The 19588-nt window shown below is 39.7% G+C and overlaps 1 protein-coding gene across 1 annotated transcript in view; it reads left to right on the top strand.

The window, feature by feature from the left end:
* Positions 1-3443: 3443 nt before the first annotated feature.
* The window catches only part of slc4a5b (solute carrier family 4 member 5b), a 62179-nt gene continuing 46034 nt past the window's right edge, over positions 3444-19588 (top strand). The window contains exons 1-2 of the mRNA XM_041811307.1: positions 3444-3570; positions 7052-7270. Of these exons, the coding sequence (XP_041667241.1) occupies positions 3507-3570; positions 7052-7270 (283 nt within the window). The 5' untranslated portion in view covers positions 3444-3506. The remainder of the gene's footprint in view (positions 3571-7051; positions 7271-19588) is intronic.

Here is a 19588-nt window from a genome sequence, read left to right as displayed (position 1 = left end):
GGGTTCATGTCAAACTTTTATCTAGTTTTGCCAGCACAGAATTAGGTTTTAGTTCATTTTTGTTTTTCTCATAAAGCTCAGTTTTTACTTAGTTTTGGTTAACTAGAATGATTTTTACCTTTTAGTTTGAATTATTTAGTTAGTGTCAGTTGACTATAATAACCTTGGTCTGATAACACAGGATGCAGATGACTTCTGACTTCTCCACTGAGCTGTCTGTGGGTTTTTAAAGTGAGATGAAACACTGAGGAGAGTGGCAGACTTATTCTACATCACTGTGGCTGCAGGGAGACTCTGACGTCGACTAACCAAAGAGTGCTAAAAGAAAAAAAAAAAGTAGGGATGCACGATGTTAAATTTGTGTCAAAATCCAATATGCTGATATTTATAGATTCATTTTAGCCAATATTGATACCGATATTTAAATATGTTTGATATAACCAAAAATTTAGTCCTCAGAACATAATTTAAGGTTTGAGGATGAAAAAACAAACATTTTTTTAAACACACTTTAAGTTTAAAGAATGAAGATGAATACAGAAAAAGATCTCAACTTACACTGGTCTGTTGGTCCAGCCTAAAACTCCACTACTTTATTAGTATATAAGGCCAAATTTTGTAGTTAATGCATGCTGATATCCATGGCCAAAATATCGGATTCCAATATCGGCAGAAATTTAGATATCTGCAGATACCGATATCAAGCCGATAATATAGTGCATCCCTTAAAAAAGAAAGCAGATGATTTATCCTGATTTGAAAAAACATAGTACACTAATTGTGGCTCGTAGTTAGTTGTGATTAATTTGACAGCCCTATTATCAGCTGAAAATCAAAATAAAATCATGCATAAGGAAGAAAAAATGTCTGCACACCAAGAAACTCCGTTTCTTCAAACTCGCTTCCTGCTGCGCGAACCTTAAATTGCTTCTTTACTGACCAATTAGCAACCATCAGATTTTAAAAGGTTGTTAGCCTTTAGCCCAGTCCTGGCAGTCTTTCATTTTTGGTCCTCATAGATATGATAGAAAAGGCTTACATTATTAAAAGATACTAATGCTCATTTAATAGATTTTTAATTTTACCTAAAGAAGACTTACTGGATGTTTTTGCATTCACATGGTCACTGTGTAGCTCTGTCTTCAACCTCCACAGTTACATTCATGTTTCTGTATCCATTATTTTATAATCTGACCATTTGAGAAGCACCTTTTTTTGTCTGTAACTGTTTATCTTAGCTCTAACTTACACATTACAGAGCAGTGGTCTTCTTAACCTCAGGATTGTGGCTATAGGTCTGAATCCAGTTTATGTTTTATTTTCTAATCATTTTGGAGAAACAGGAAAATTTATCTGAGCACCCGTTAATAGAAAAAAAAAAAAGCACTTAACTAATAACCTTGCAGGCAGTGTTGATTTTGGCAGCTATTTTTAATTTTAGTCTTTAGATGAAATGTCATTTAGTTTCAGTCACATTTTAGTCAATCTATCCTTTTTAGTTTTAGTCTAGTTTAAGTCCATAAAAAGTCCTCACATGTTAGTCTTTATTTTTAGTCAAAGCATTTATTATCTTGCCTAAATCTGGTACCAAATCATGGTAGTGTGTTCTCTGCACCCTGCCTAACCTGGGGTCCCTGCTTTCTACAGCTGAGAGGCAGAATAGCTGCAGATGCATTGTTTTTTGACAGATTTACCCACAGTTGAGAAATATCACAGATTTCGAATGTCTGATGAAAACTACATTACATTTTAGTGTAGTTTTAGTCATCTTGATGAAAACTAAACTTAGTTGTTGTCCATTTTAGTAATCACAGATCTATTTTTGTTAGTTTTAGTCTAGTTTTTGTCATGGAAACAAAGGCTGTTGACTAATAGTTTTAGTCATAGTTTTAGTCAACAAAATTAACACTGATGTTAGCTAGACAAGCAACTCCGATTTCACAACTGAGCAGAAGGACAGACAGTTCCTTTTTCAGTCCGTGGGAAGGATGGCGCAGCTTTCAAGTTGCTCTGTGAAAGATGGCGACCTCTGGTGGATTCACTTTTTAATGTCTACTCCAACATAACAGGTGTATGTCAGTGTGAGAGCAATGATGGCGACATTCTCTCAGTAGAGAAGATGTTTTTGCACACAAAGCATCTCTGGGTAGACTTCAGCATGAACTTTAGCCACCTATAAGCTCTGCTGTTCAAACACTCTGGCAGCTGAAGCTGCACATGCCTGCTAACTCATTTTGTCTCGTCGCTCTGATTGGCTCATGATGAATGTAAATGACGGAATGTTCACCCAATCAGGTTAATTTTCTGAAAAGTCCTGCCCTTCCCAAACACTTTGTATGGGGGCTTTCCCAGAGGAATGTGAAATATATCCATGCAATGGTTGAAACCGTCTATCCGGCTTGTCAGGTTACTAAACTAAATGTAAAAATAACAGTGAAGTTTGAAGACAAAGCTACACGATTAGAGTTTTATTGTAAGTATAAATGCATTTTGTGAGTTATACCTCAGGTTAAAATAAAAACATTACATTTTTAGTTAAATCTCCCACTAATTAATGCAAGCTTTGACTACTATATCTTATAAATGATAAATGCTGAGCAGGAAGTGATGGAATGCTAAAGGTAGCGATCTGTTGGTAGCTACTGGGCTATAAACATGATGACTTTTAACAATAAATGTGATCCGATCTCTTTCTGGATTCTGCAGTATCCATTGTCTCTGTAGTTGTTTTTAAGCAGGAAGAAATAAAAAACAGTCAGTATCTCCATGTTCACAATAAAACATTAAAGCATGAAATAATGATGATGTTTGTATTTCCTACCATGATCTCACAGAAACACGGCCACAACGGGAATATGGTGTACGATCTTTAGCGTTTTCATTTTACTTCAGTGCGCCATGAATTATTTTCTGAAACCTCCCTGCCATAATTTGTACCTTAGGGTACAATCAGGCTTGCAGTAAATAAAAGATCACACTCTCCCTCAGTAGAGGCTCTGACAGACATCAGCTTGTTTAATGTTGTTGAATTATGGATTTTCATCTCCTAAGACACTTCATGCTCAATACCTGTAAGAAAAAATCCTAAGAAAAAGAGGTAGGAGATACTGTACACAGTATATTGCGTACAGTTAAAAATAAATGATCAAACATGTAATATCTATGAAGGCAGAAGGTCAGTTCAGTGGTAAAGCTAACTTATTTCCTTTGGTTTCCATGGTTTGTGCTGCAGCTGGGCCCTGAAGGGCTGCTTGGGTTTTCCATTGAGTTTTCCTCTTGTCATGCATTGATCTGCTGAGGTTGCTGCAGCACATGTGTTGCCATGGGGGCAAGGAGGTTGGATGGTGTCATTATAAGGCCAGGAGGATTCCCCGACCAACTGGAAAAATGTCTATCACCAGAGAAAGACAAGCACACAGAAGCACGGCTAGAAATCTTCTTCGCTAAGCTCGTTCTTGCCTCCATGTTTCCTCCTGACGCCTCTGTGTTTGCATTTCTGTTTCAGGATGGATCATCATGACTGGCAGCGAGGGAGAAGTAGAGGTCACAGGCACTACGATGATGAGGAGGGTAAGACTGCAGCTCCTTAACCTGTAGAAATTGAGGGCATTTTCACATCTGTAATTCATTTGCTGTGGTTGGAATCATGGACCAGTTTGTTCCAGACAGTGCTGATAATTATCTCAGGTTTGTTAAAAGCAGACCAAAAGGTGTGAGGAAAATCTTCCCTAACGGAGAAATTCCTGAAGTACACAAGGCCTAGCTGACACTCAACGATCACAATGACAGACTGCTCCTTGCATTGACCAGTCTGCTGACCACACAGTTTGAAAATGACTGTGGTTTAATGTACTGGAGTCCAGGAGCTTATCAAGACAGTTGAGGAGAAGATGTATATTAATCCTCCATAACCATGAGCATCCACCCAAACAGTTCCAAATATCCGTCAGACAAGTCCGATCTTCAGCTGGTTTAATCCAGAGATTTACAGTCCTTCCTGTGGTTACGTCTGATTGAGATCCCATTTCACACCAGCGCAAATGAACTTCATTCACTTGGCAAAGATTTTTTTCAAACTGAACCAAAGATGTACAAAAACACCTGGAGTCTTTGGCTACATTGGGCCATCAATCACACACAATAATTTTGTTCTTGTGATGAGAAAAGAAGAAAAAAGTTTGTGACTATCATTTACTAGCTTCCCTTTAACAACTGACAAGACAAATAACCAATCATTCTTGAGGATTTTGGGGTGGCCAAGCAGATTGATTGGCCCTGGTTACCACTGGCTCCACCCCTAGTCAGGATGGGAACAATGCCTGAGCAGCAGACAGCGTAGACACCTGCAGCTTCTCTACATTTAGACACAAAAAAAGAGCAAACTGCACAAAGTTGCTACCCTGACATGCTCATCCATGTCAGGGTAGCAACATGTTTCATCCACTGCATGAGATGTATTTTTTATATATATATATCAGAAGTGACACTTCTGACGAAGACAGAAGCTTTCCGTCGAAACATGTAAAGGTATGAACTAAAAAACTTTGTTTGTTATAGAGGAAAGTATAAGCATATATCTGAGCTAATACCCTCACCAGTGACAGTCATGGCCATCTAATGCTGAAGCAGGTCAGGAGAAGAACAACAACATCTTTTCCACCAAGAACAGCTTTCAGAGTGGTTCTTTGCTCTTTTGTGATAAAAAATGTGTCCCAGTTTGGATAAGACTGTCACCATGCTAAGCTACATCTAAGCCAACCACTACACCAACAGCAGTCATTACTACTAGCATCCAGTAAAACTTAACCCCGCCTGGAAGTACCTCCTCGCCTTCCTCAAACCACACTGATAGCTCTGTCTGCTCTTAGACTGGGCACAATCATTTCAGATTGGAACTTTGCAGGATGGATGTGCCTGATGACAGATGTGGAATCTGGACGATCCATCTGCTCTGCAAGGTTACAAATCTGCCAAACTTTAAAAAAGTGTTGATGCATGATTAGCGCTTCATGTTGCTATTTGTTGTCGAGATCCTTTTACTTCTCAGGACCTTATGAATCTAGATACTGTAATTCTGACTGTCAATATGTTAATAACATTGCTGTCTCTTAGTCATGAAAAAGAGCATATCAACAAATTCTTCTTGTCAAAATGTTTGTCCACAGAATTAAAACAGCAGCAAAGTAGACAAGCATAAGCTTCATGCTGTAATGTAAGCCACATTTCACTCTATTTTTGGCTGACCGCCAAGGTAAGCCCTACATATGGCCTTGTTCGTATACTAACTGAGTAACTGACTGAATAACTGAGTGAGTGATGCTTTTGAATGAGGCATATAATACAGAGTTTGCTTGGACTGAATGCTGGCAGTGATGGCTGCCTCCACTGTGTTAACTAGGCTCCAGTTAACATTATGTATGGCTCATCCATACAGAGTTGCTCTATGGGCAGGGTTTACTTGTGCTGAAAGCCCTGTAATGGCTGCCTCCACTGCTGTAAGTACTCAGATATAGCTTTAGCCTCTGTTTCACCAGAACTGGGCCACATTTCTGTATGACAAAGCATAAAACAACCCTTTAAGCTTTTCATGTTGGGAAAGATGTTCAGCATAGCCTTCTACAACCTCGACAGCTGTAGGGAGCACGTGCTGATGAAGAGTTAGCATATGGTTAACACAAAGGGTTAATGAGGAGCCCACACGATCTCATCTAATAAAGAATCCAAGACATATCATAGCGATCAGCATGGCTCATTTCGGAGATAACACCCACATCCAGCTAACTAAACCAATGAACTGGGGAGTTATGGCCATATAGCGGTGAATGATGAGGAAATGTTCAATAATGTAATAGGCGAAGCTAGTGGACTGCTGCTGCTAGGCTAACAGTAGCCTTACTTGAAAGCATTCAAACTCTGCAATGTTACCCAAAAACAGCAACCAGAGGGCATAATCAGATGATCCTATGCTGTCAGAGCATAACACAGCAGTGTGGGGCTGATAAGTTATGAGTTCGGAGAGAAAATCCTAATTGACGCCACAGTGGCTCTTCACGTGTACCAACACAGAGTCTGCAGCGTCAGAGAGCAGGGTTTAAAGCCAGTGTATGTGACAGCATGAAGCAGAGCTGGTATGAGGATCAAACACATCCACTGTGGTCAGAACAACTGAGGGAACTGTTCCTGAGGGTGGTCATTAAAGAGAAACAGTATGCCCTGAGGAAAACACAGGAGATCCAGGGGCAGGTAATGATGGTCTCCACAGGTGTCATGGCCGCTGCTATTTGGACATAAACAGTAAGTGGACAAAAACCCCAAAACACCTCAGATTCCGGTGTTGTGCTGTAATGAATTGTACAAAATCACAATCCATACTGGTCCAGCAAATAATGGCCACTAACGGGGCACCGATCAGAGGATGCGCCATGGAGAAATGGAGCATTGAAAAGTTGAAGACTGGGACAGCTGCCCAGCAAAAAGACGTGTAGGAGGAGGTGACATCACTAGTTTCACCGTCGCCCTCTGGGTGCGTAAACTACTAACAGTCATGACAAAATCACTCTGCCAGAACACACATTTCAGCCAGGCATTTCAACAAGCATCACAGATAGTTGCAGTCCGCCATAGGTTTTTACCTAGTCTTGTGAAAATTTGCTATGGTCTAATAAGCAACAACATCAAAAAAAAAAGACCACTGGCCACAGTTGGGCCATGGACTTTAATTTAGACACCCCTGTTCCAGACTTTCCCAGGTGAATATTTTTCTTGGGTGTAATGCAGAGGACCAGTGGATATAGTATGTAATGGATGCATTGTGATGCATTTGGAGATAGTTGGGGGTTTCTTGTCAGACTCTATTTAGTACAAATTTGGTCGTTTGAATTGACACTGCACATGCAATACTTTAGGTGGCAGGGCAGTCATCCAGCTCCTACCCATAGTTTGAAATTTTAGCAAATGTTTGATAACTTCTCATTATGTGATGCTTTATCATCCCTACAGAATCTGCTCATTGATCTAACACTTACATGTTCTCCATCTGTCTCTCTCTCAGAGTGCCAGCCGGTCTACATTGGTGTTCCAGTTTCCCACAGACGGAAAAGACGCAGACATCATTCCCATGCCAGTGATATGGAGAGAGACTCACGGCACACACACTATGATCGCCACACGCACCGCGAACACTCACACAGGGGATATTACCATGAAAGAGAGGAGCCGTCTGAAGACGAAGAGGATAGCACAGAGCAGCAAGAGCACTCGGACCCCTCAGGTTAGAAGCTACACGTCTGTAAAAGGTTATCAGGTCTAGAACAGACAAAGTCACTTATTAGAAAATGCTAGAACCAGTTTTAAATAAGAACTAGATGATAATTTTGATGGACAAACCATATTCTCAGATGAGTCCTTATGACAGGCATGGTTTACAGGCAGTGAATCAAGATGACTTTGATGGACCACTGCATGGTTGACAACTGATGTTTGAAGTAATTCTCGACAACTACTTGATGGATTGTGATTAGACTGGATATAAAAGGTCATCTGCTGAGGAGACTAAGATTAAAGATTGAGGAAAGTCAAAGTGAAAATCCCTGGTGTTGAAAAGTGAAAATATGTGGAGGTTGTGGAAATACAACTGTTCCTCATGGTTCCACTTGAGGCTAGCTGCAAAAGCACCAGAAGAAAAGATGGCTAATGGCTAAACCAAATAGTGGCATCAGTCTGACCCTGAAATTTTACAGCTTTTGGTTGGAAGCTAGGATGGAGGGTTCTAATGTTTTAAAGAAGGGATATCAAAGTATAGTCTGAATATCAGGGTGTCACTCTGCTGCCCCTTGTGGCGTTGATGTGTGGTTGGAGTCAGAGAGTTCACCAATCAAACCTAATTTAGATAACCCAGTGTTTTGCTAACTTCAAGAACCATTAATAGGCTCCATTACAGAGTGCTATGCAAAAGTATGGAGCCACTGAGCTATCCATCCATTATCTGCACCAGTGATTTTCAAACATTTTTTGCCCCAGGCACACCTAAGGTTAAGCAAAAATCTCAAGGCACACCATATCTCGATCGATACAAAATAGAGTTTTTAAAAAATGTTACAGTCAAGGTGGTCTATAAGGGGAGATAAAGGGAACAGCTTTCTGGGGCCCAGCCAACTGTGGGATCATGGAGATGGAAAAAGTGGGGAAAAGGTGGCAAAAATGGGTTAAAAGTGATGAAAAAACATGACAAAATTGGGCAAAAAGTGGTAAAACAAAGTCAGAAATGGGTGAAAATTGGTGAAAAACAAAAAAGTGGCCAATGGGTTGACATTTGCAAAAACTTGACAGTGCAAAATAGTGGCAAAAATGCGTTACAAGTGGTCTGAAAGGGTTAAATGTTGTAAAAAGGTGGTAAAAATGGGTTAAAAGTGATAAAAAAGGCACAATTGGGCAAAAAGTGGTCAAATAAAGGCAAAAGTGGGAAAAAATTGGCAAAAAGGTGGCAAAAAATGTTTGCAAGTGTCAAAAAGATGGCAAAATAGATCACAAGAGGCAGAAATGTGGCAAAATGGGGTTAAAGTTGCAATAAGGTGGTAATAAGGGGTTAAAAGTGATGGGAAAAATGGCCAAAAAATAGCAAAAGTGACTGAAAAGCGGCCAAAAGGTAGCAAAAATGGGGTTAATGTGGCAAAACATTCCAAAAAGGTAGCAAAAATGGGTCGAAGTAGTAAAAATAAGTGGCAAAAATGCTTAAAAGCAGCAAAATGGTTTAAGTTTTCCAAAGAAGTAACAAAAATGGGTAGAAAATTGGTTAACTTGGTTAAAAATAGGATGAATTAATATTTTTAACACTTATTTCAAACTAATAATAGCTTGCTATGCTTTTTAGCTCTCAATAAGGGTAAGTGTTAGCCAGGATGCTAGCACCAAAGCTACTGATCCAACACACACACTGATACCATCAATAAATCCCACCTGGGGAGGTCCCATTCTCTGGGGCTTTTCAGGGGTCCAGTCAGATCTGAGAACACAATTTGAGAACCACTGATCTACACTGTTTATACTATTTTAGGTTGCAGGGGGCTGGGGCCAATCCCAGCTGCCATTGGGATAGAGGCAGGGCACATCCTGAAAAACAATCAGGCTTACAGAGTCACTAATTAACCTAATGAGCATGGTTTTGGTATGTGAGAGGAAGTCGGAGTACCAGGAGAGAACCCTTGCATGCACAGGGAGAACACACAAAGCCCCCATCCAACCAGGAAACAAACCAGGAACCTTTTTAGTGCGAGGCACCAGCATGAACCCCTACGCCTACTGTGCAGCTCATTAAGCTATTGAGTCCTTGTGCTTCCACCTTTGACACAATGTCATATACCTTTCCTGTTGTATTTGCCACCATCAGAGTATCTGTTGCCATTGATTAGACAGTGATCAACATGACTAGCATTGATGCAGCCAGGGAACTGGAGATGGAGAAGGTAAAGCCTAAGGACTTTAATTTTACATCTCTGCTTGGTCAAACTGTTGCTTCCACGTAGACACAGAGGAGGTTTATAATCAGCACTTTAAAGTTTAAAGCCAATGAATGATTTCCTGCTGTGTATAGGAGTAAGCTACTGCTTTTAGTGAAGAGCTTGAAGAAATTTTGGATGTCAAGTGAGGGTAAAATATAGCAGGGATTGATGCTCATCAGACTTAATGTCGACACTGCCCCAGCTTTCTTGGTGAAGAAGGAGCTGAGCTGGAAATTAAAGCTTTGAATTTACCAGTTAATCTATACGCCATCCCCTAAGTATGTGAATGATCCTTGGGATCAGAAGGAAGGAGTTACAGCACTGCAAGTGCCCAAAATATGCCTCTTCTACATTGTGTCTGCTTTCAGATTGAGATATGGGGAATGCAGCTCGGACATCTGGAAGAGGGTCTGTGAAGAGCTGCTGTTATTACGTATAAGTAAAAGGAGTTTAAGCATACAGGAGTGTGATCAGGATGCCTCCTGGGAATCTTACTGAAGTGTTTTGGCACATCAGACTGGCAATGCCAAAGTCAGACTAAACATTACAAACAGGATTATAGTCCAGCCAGGGAGAAAGAGGGTTTCAGGACACATCAGCTCTGAAAATCAATCGTTCTTCCTTTGAGTTGTGTTAAAGTGAACGACAATCAACGTAACACCTGGGACGCCTTGGTATCAGGAAGACAGGAAGTCTAGCATGTTTGATTTTTCTTCTGCCCTCTATGATTCGTTCCAACAGGTTAGTGGGTTAGTGACGTTCACCACTGCATGTGCAAAAGTCAAGAATGTAAAAAAAAAAAAAAAACGTGAAGTGAAAATAGAATTATGAAGATGGTGAAGATGGAACCGTGAGAAAAGGAAAAGTTTGTCGAGCTCTGGCAACAAAATCCCTGCCTTTATGATGAGTCATCGAGCAGATGTAAATCGGCAACAAGGCAAGTAACTACTGGTGCTGGCATCTAGGTAGCACATCATTCATCCATGTTTGGAAAGACAAAATATAGCACAGTTCAGTCAGGGCCCACACTGTCCAGAAAAACATGATTTGTGGTCATAAATGTTTCTTTATATTAACGGTTAATAATTTACTCTTATTGCTGTTATTTATACTTGGCGGTGTGGCTGTTCTGGGATCCCCTAACCCTTACACAAGCCTATGTGGAAAGCATCAAGCAGGAGCACACGTTCCAGCTCTTCCTTTGCCTACAAGGAAAGCCTGAGGCAGGGAGGGAAGCATCAGTAAACCCAGAGCAGAGCAGGAATCTAAGACGGCAGAATGACATTGATTAAAGAAGGAGTGAACACTTTAATGGTTTTTTTTTCAGCTGTACAAGAGGTATCTGACTGAACTATGATAAAACACATCAATGATGGTGTTATTTCTGACATTTGCACCAAACTGATAAAAATCTGCATTTTACAGCCTTTAATTAGCTCAAACAGATATCTGCTTTAAAAAAATCTTTTCTGAAAAGGCGGGGCTTGTGAGATGTTGAATCCTACCATTGGCAGGTTTCTACGTCACAAACTATATAAAAGGCAGAATGTTACCACCTTTAACTGACTTTACCATTCAGAGACCACTCCCATCCTCTCCTGCACTGCTTCGGCTCCAAGAGCTCCGGCTTTAGTAACGCCAGTGCTGGAGCCAACAGCCTGCACAGGTAGTACTCAGAACCACCATGGTCCGCCACCACTACACAGCCTGCTTCAGGGGGACTCTGGAGGGGAAAACTCCTCCACCAATCCTTTAAATATAGAAGCACGAGTGCAATTAGCCAACAGCAAGCTTAAAAGCAAGTCAGCTATCTGTCAGCCTAAAGCGCTTGTGTGAGAACAGTTGATCTTGATTATATGGCACTGCTCGACTCTGTGGCCTGCCTGAACTAATGCGATACGCTTGTTTGAATAACCTTTTTTTGTTGTTAACGATTATTTCCAGGTGTTGTCTAGGCCAGCTTCTCTGCATTCCAACATCAGCATGTTGGTTTTAATGACTGCTCAGATACCAACATATAGTCCGTCATGTCTGTTATTCAAGCATAAAGTCCATAAAGCACAAAAAGATCTTAAAAATCAATGCAATTAATTCTATAACCCAAGCATTCCATACTTTAAAAAATACTTAAAATACAAACAATAAAAGGACATTACTAATAGCAAGCTAGAATACCTACCAGACTAAAGCAGGCATCAGTATGATTGAGGAAGGGATGAAAGAAAATTTGAAGCAGTTGCTTTCATATTTACCGGCTCTAAAGTGCCTACCTGAGGGGAGTAGTTCATATTCTTGGATTAAAATATGCCAGGGATCATCCAGGACCTTTAGGGCCTGCTGTACCACAGGTTTATTTTCATAGTTGGTACTCACAGACGGCTGTTCTTTCCAACCGATCACTTTCATAGATGTTTTAACCATGTTATTGATTTTAGACCTGAGCTGCACAGAGAGGTTGAAAAACCAGGCTGTATCTTATCAGACGTTCAATCACAGTCCTGTAAAAAGTGAGCATGATCTTTGAGCTAACACCCAACAGTCTCAGTCTGTGTAGAAAGTGAAGTCTGGGTCAGCCTTGCACACAGGTATTCAGCTATTGAAGAAGATGGTCAAACTGGACATTCAGGTATTTATAGGAGCTTACCGGCTCAGCCACACTGCTGTCAGTGGTAACAGGGTCATGTGATCTCACATCTTGGGGGTCAAAACTAATTTCTCTGATTTTGTTTACATTCAGAATGAGGATGTGGCTGTCAGCATTCTCTGAAGGCAGCGACCTCCTGGTGGTACACTGAGGGACAGACAGCATGAAAATAGCTGTAAATATCAGCTACATTCTATAAACCAACTTCAAAACATTTACCTACTGCAGCTGTTATGTCATTTAAAATAAAAAGTGCTCTTTTTTACTGTTTCCTGAGTGTTTTCTCAGCTGCAGACAAGTCAACTCATTATTTCATATCTCCACATCATGGCTATATTTTACATTCATCTGGGAAAGCTCCCATAGGAAGTGATTGGGAATGACAGGACTACTTGTAAATGGAGGAACGTTCTGTCTGTTACATTTATGACAGGCCAGAATAACGTATGCATGCGCTACTCTTGAGCTGGCAGGCTACCGCTGACGCAGATTGTCAATGGCAGAGCTTCTCCATGAATAAATTCATGCCATGGCCGGTCTGGAAATGTGCAAAAACGTATTCTCTGCCGGGACAAGCTTTCAGCCTTGCAACAGCTACATCCAAGCTAACAGCTAACACTGACTCCACCTGTAATGATTGCAAACTCATGCTGAAGCAGACTGGGAGAAGAGCAAGGACATCTTCTGTCATGAAAAGTGTTGCTGCCACTGTTTTAATAAAGTCACAGTGTCCAGTCCTGACATTGTGGCTAAGGCTGAGCTAATCACTGCACTAGCAACCATTGTCTCTGTCCACTCACACAATAACTAACCCCCTCCCCCTGTGACTCTCACAAACTCATGCTAAAGCAGGTTGGCAGATGAGTGAAAACATCTGTCACATCATGAAAAGCTTTTATTGTTTTTTATTCTTTATTTCATGCAGAAATGTGGTCCAGTTCTGGTAAAATTGACACTGTGCTAAATCGACATTCTAGCTCATCACGCATTGGAGGCAGCCATTGCAAACGGCTTTGAGTACAACTAAACCCCGCCCTGTAGCTACTGCCTCTTACTTTAACATTTTGGCAAATTTGAGCCATAATTCTTATAGTCTTAGTAATAGGTTCGTTACCTTTAGTTGTCGGTGCAAGATGTTTTGAGATCGGCGGGGCTGATGGGAGCTGCTCTGCCAGCGCTATGGAGACATACGGTATTTCTGGCTTTCCCTCATCAAACTCATCAAATACACAATCCAACAACTCCAAAACGCTCTCGTGGACAAGTTGTGACCTGCACATATTGTTCGTTTTAAAGTCGACCACCAGTCCCAAAAACACCTGTTAAAGGCCTCTAAATGGTGCAGGTGGCTGTGTTTGCACTGAAAAAGTACATAAAAATGTACATTAACTACTCATTATTTCTTCATTGCTATCTGTAATGTAATACTGGAGGGTCCTCTAGTGGACAAATGTGTAACTACATGGTGATTAAAGCAACTGAACGTACATACATGTTAATAAAAATGTGCATAAATATTCAAATATAATTCAAAACATGTAAAAAAAATAAATAAATAAAATTTGAATAGGACTGTAGTAGGGCCGGGAAATTAATCAGAAATGAGATGAAATTGCAATATGGCCTGCTGCAATTTTCAAATCGCGCAAGGTGCAGTATTCCCTTGTACTGAAATTATTGTCAAAATACCAGATTAAATTTTTTTTGCAGCAGAGACATTATGCATTAAATATCAGGCAATCACTTCGGTGCCATTTTTTTTAGAATAGTCAAAAAATCATACTTTACTCATTTTTGTAAGTTTTTTTAATTGAATATGAGAATAATACAAAAATATTAAATCCCCTCAATTTAATAATTCATATACAATTTGCAATATGAGTCAAAATCACACAGTAAGTTATTTTTTCAAAATTGTTCAGCCCGTCTTTAATGTTATATTGTGTTGGTTTTAACAAAGAACGATTTAGTCCTTGTGTTTGTTGGAAAATACAAAAGATAAGGAACAGAAATAATCCAGCCATCCATTTTCTATACCACTTATCCCGCTGGGGGTCGCAAGAGGGCTTGAGCCTATCCCAGCTGTCGAGAGGCAGGTCGACAGCCAATCACAGACTTCACAAATAATCATGTATCAAATTGAAATACTGGTGAAAAAAATTGCAATAAGATTATTTTTCTGGCTCGTTCAGCGCTAGACTGTAGATGAATATTGACAGCCCTAAAGTCGACTAACTGGGTATTATTTGTCTTTAATCTGATGTGAAATTATTTGCAGAGGAACAACACTGACTGACACCACAGGAGATGGTGTTTCTGGAACATTTAGACACAAAAACAGCCTCAGTGAGCAAAGGCCTTTAATTTGCTTGCATAACTGGCAACTAAGAAGGTGAAAGTCGAAAATACTAACTGGTGTTTCTGCTAAATTGTATCATTTGAATATCATTTGAACAGCAGAGCCTCAGTGAGCACGATAACAAGCTAAAGTCAGTGCGAAGTGCTTTGGTAATGAACTAGTACAACTTTGAGGGCCAAATAAATTTGAATTTAATTTTCCAAAATATCCTATTTTGAACCAAATGAGCTGAAGACACAGTAGGGGTAGGCATCTGAGCAGATTTAATCTACCCTTCAAGGCAGATATTCCAAAGGACCATGAGTATTAAGAGCCTCTGAGTGTGATGAGGTTGAAGTTGAAAGTGCACGTATGTGATGAATATTTTGCAGCATGGTCAGCGTTCCCAGGGGGCCATGAAGTCTGAAGCCTGTAAGCTGATTAGAGCTGAGGAACTCCAAGCTGTGTGTGCATGTGTGTTATTTGGGGTGACTGTTGGTGTTTGGTATGCTTGTATTATTGCCTATTTGAACCAAATGTTCCAAAGCTTGAGGTTAATAGTTAGAGGCAGGACTGTTGGGGTCATCGGAGCAGAGAAGTACGAGCTATGTTGGAGAGGGTGTCCTTGCTTTCCTTGCATGTGTGTTTTTGTCGTGGTCTGAGTGTATGTGTGCATGGACTTCTGGGAGGAGAGTACTAGAGGGCCCTGTGGTGTGTGTCAACCCTCTTAAAGCCTCTGGCTCTTTGCTGCTTTGGAGATTTCAGTGGATTTTTGCCACAGCTTTCAGAGGACTGATTGAATGGCGCAGGTCTGACCCCTTAGATGACTACTCCCACACAAATCATTCATGGCTAATTGAAATAACAAAACTCACCGTGGAACAAAACTCAGAGGAGTCTGCGTTGAGGTGGAAAACAAGCAGGACAGACGTATGTGAGAAGGCGTGAAAGAGAATTTCTTCACTCATGGTGGAGAGCTAAGGACACTCAGCCTCAACTAGAGGACAGGAACCTTGTTTTTTTTCCTTCTTCGGCCTGGAAGCGTCAAGATCATCTTCCTGTGGGTTTGATTTTTCTCATCAGAGGATCCAGTGACCATGCATGACTCTGGGTCGTCCCGCTGGACCCTACCTGGTTCACAAATAGGTAAAACAGAAACAAGAAGCCTGGTGAAGGACAGTAGATATGTACCTTATGGGTTGGTAAAGCTGAGGTCACAAATGATATGGAAATAAAATTTGAGTGTCATTGCTTATGATCTTAATTTTGTTAACATCTAATTTATTTGCACAAGGAGAAAGTTAGATTTAAATTAAATGACTGAAAATCAACAAAATTTTAATTTTCTATTTTCTCCAAATCTGTGGTAGAAGTGTTTAAATGCCGACAATAATTGCAAAATGAAATGTTAAGAAGTTACCATGCGCTTACATGGCCATGCATTGACTCACGCCTTTGCATTGATAATTTACCATGAAATATGCCACAGAACACTAACTACCTGAGTAGGTTTTTGGGTGGGTACTTTTTTTGAGTACATTTTAAAACAGTATTTTTACTTCTACTTAAGCAGAGTTACTGTACTTCTACTTGAGTACAATTCTCCTGTATGCTTTTTCTCTGTTGACTACAAAGTAGCACATGAAGACAAAAGTACGTCCACATCATATCCCTGAAAGCAAAAACTGGAGTGTTGATATCTCAGCGTTACACATTTCAGAGTTGATTTTGGCCCTCTCCACACGGAGACGAAAACATCATATTTCCGTTTTGTTTTGAAAAAGTATTCCGTGAATATGAGATCGTTTCGGGAAATGTCCATGGAACCACTGAAAACACTGTAGTACATATGCCAAGCCTGTACATGGCGCTGTATTGCTGCCACAGAACACCGAAACAGAGAAGATCACAGAAAACGGACACAAACTTTCTTCTAGTTGCCCTTCTGGTTGGATTTAAGAACATCAGGTATATGCTGTTCAGGGTGGGGGTAAAGGAGCATCAGATATTCTGTAAAAGCCATAATAAGCTGCAGCATGAACTAGGGCTGGACAATTAATTGAATTTTGATCATGATATCAATTTTGGCTTCTCATGATCATAAAGACATTATAATAGAAGAAAAACGATTAATGTGCACTTCAAAGAGTTTTACAGGAGTGCATGTAGGTTGGATATTCATTTTTATTTATTCTTTTTCATTGCTATTATTTAATATATTGTCATCATTTAACTTGTTACTAATTTATTTTTGATTGTTCTTTTAAGCTGTGGTTCAAAAAATACTCAAATTTTGAAATCAATCAATAATCGTGTTTATCAATGGTGATGTCAATATCAATCAAAATAATCTTGATTATCATTTTTGCCATAATCATCCAGCCCTAGCACGAACACAGCCCTGGAATCCGCCATTGTTGTTTTGGCCAGACCCGCTCAGGCGTCTTAAGAGAGCTATGCTATGTGTGACTGTTGGCTGTCCACACAGAGATGAAATGGTAACTGTTTACACATTTGTTCACTCTAGGACCCGGTATCAAAAAGTACCATTTATGGCCTCCTAAAACACCGTTTCCATGTGGATGAAACGTCGATAAGACAAAAAACTTTTGCGTATACTCCTGAATTCGTCTCTGTTTGGACGGGGCCTTTAACTCCATTCTTCAGTGATGTGGTTACTTTAAAGTGTTGCTTCACCTGTGTTAGTACAACTCTGTAAACACTCAACTGATTTAAGCTTTGCACACTGTGTGGGTGGAGTTCCCATCATGCCCTTGGGCAGAATGTTTAGAAATCACCAGTTGTACAATGATCCCTGTTGGGGTTCCTTCGCTCATGTTTCTAGTGGATTGTTGTTGTTTTTTATGAGATCAGAGGTGTCAAAAGTATTCACATTCATTACTCAGGTAGAAGTATAGATACTAGGATTTAAAAAGACTTCTGTAGAAGTTGAAGTATCAACTCAAGCTTTTTACTCAAGTAAAAGTATACAAGTACTGGTTTCAAAACTACTTAAAGTATAAAGTAAAAGTAATGTAAGGGGGAAAATGCCATTAAGGAAAAAAGCCTAGGCCGTGCCACAGGGGCCAATTCCATTCTACAATTCCATTCCATTCCATTCTACAATTATCTTCTACCATTCCATTATTCTTTCCATTCCATTCAACCATTCCATTCTATTGTACTTCCCATTCCATTCCATTCCACCATTCCATTCATTATACTTTCCATTTCATTCTACCATTCCATTCTATTGTACTTCCCATTCCATTCTACCATTCCATTCATTATACTTTCCATTCCATTCTACCATTCTATTCCATTCCACCATTCCATTCCATTGTACTTTCCATTCCATTCTACCATTCCATTCATTATACTTTCCATTCCATTCTACCATTCCATTCCATTCTACCATTCCATTCATTATACTTTCCATTCCATTCTACCATTCCATTCCATTCCATTCCACCATTCCATTCATTATACTTTCCATTCCATTCTACCATTCCATTCCACCATTCCATTCATTATACTTTCCATTCCATTCTACCATTCCATTCCATTCCACCATTCCATTCATTATACTTTCTATTCCATTCCATTCCATTGTACTTTCTATTCCATTCCATTCTACCATTCCATTCATTATACTTTCCATTCCATTCTACCATTCCATTCCATTCCACCATTCCATTCATTATACTTTCCATTCCATTCTACCATTCCATTCCATTCCACCATTCCATTCATTATACTTTCCATTCCATTCTACCATTCCATTCCATTCTTCCATTCCATTCATTATACTTTCCATTCCATTCTACCATTCCATTCATTATACTTTCCATTCCATTCTACCATTCCATTCATTATACTTTCCATTCCATTCTACCATTCCATTCATTATACTTTCCATTCCATTCTACCATTCTATTCCATTCCACCATTCCATTCATTATACTTTCCATTCCATTCTACCATTCCATTCTAATATATTTTCCATTCCATTCTACCATTCCATTCTATTATATTTTCCATGCCATTCTACCATTCCATTCCATTGTACTTTCTATTCCATTCCATTCTACCATTCCATTCTATTCCACCATTCCATTCCATTATACTTTCCATTCCATTGCATTCCATTCTACCATAGTGCACTACCCCAACTCCCCCCAAGAAAACATCTTCTAAAGGCCATAATGACTATAATGTTATATTAAAATGTTAATGTTGAAAAATTTGGGATGCACCTGTTTCAGCTGCATTTATGCACAATGAAAATGAATGCATTTTAGTACAACGCAAATACATTCAAGAACCAGAACCATATATGTGTACTACTGAGCATTAACTTGAGTTTCATGGAGCGGAAGTATGATGACTAGTTTCTTATAAGTATTGGTCTTCCTGGCTACCAACCTCCTTGCTGGTGATTGGTTGGGACATTTCGCTTAAGTTCTCTTGAGTTTCTGCCACAGACATCTTCGTACTAGGCTACATACATCGGATATTTCCTTGCTGGAGTGTGACGTGATTTGTAATGTGTGAAGGTGCAATGGATCGCGTACAAACAAATAGGGTGTCAGAACGGTATTATGTCTATACTTTTGATCCAACCACAATCAAATTCACTCTATCCGGCGATTTATCTGGATAGGCTTTTGGGTTTTTATTTGTGTTTTGTTTTTATTTTTTTTGAACAATGACAAGCTGGAATGAAGTCAAGCTCAAATGAAATAGGAGTAAATGTAAAAAGCAGAAGTAAAAAGTCGGCTGAAAAATAATTACTCCAGTAAAGTATAGATACCCAAAATTTCTACTTAAGTAAGGTAACAAAGTATTTGTACTTCATTATTTGACACATCTGTGTGAGATACATTTGCACCATGAGTGAAGTTATCCACTGAGTTGGGGTTCCTGTCTGTGACTTTTGTGTTTTCCTGTAGAGAGTGTATTCTTCATCAGTATACACTGCTTTGTTATGAGATTGACCCTCTGCTTTGGTCTTGCCAGATGAGACCCTCCTTACCACAGATTTTCAACATTTACCGCAGCCATGTCATCCCGTAAAATATTTCACACTTTCAAAAGTACAGCTTAACC

The sequence above is a fragment of the Cheilinus undulatus genome, linkage group 17 (assembly GCF_018320785.1).
Source record: "Cheilinus undulatus linkage group 17, ASM1832078v1, whole genome shotgun sequence".
Taxonomy (NCBI): Eukaryota; Metazoa; Chordata; class Actinopteri; order Labriformes; family Labridae; genus Cheilinus; species Cheilinus undulatus.
This window is presented reverse-complemented; position numbering and strand designations above follow the sequence as displayed.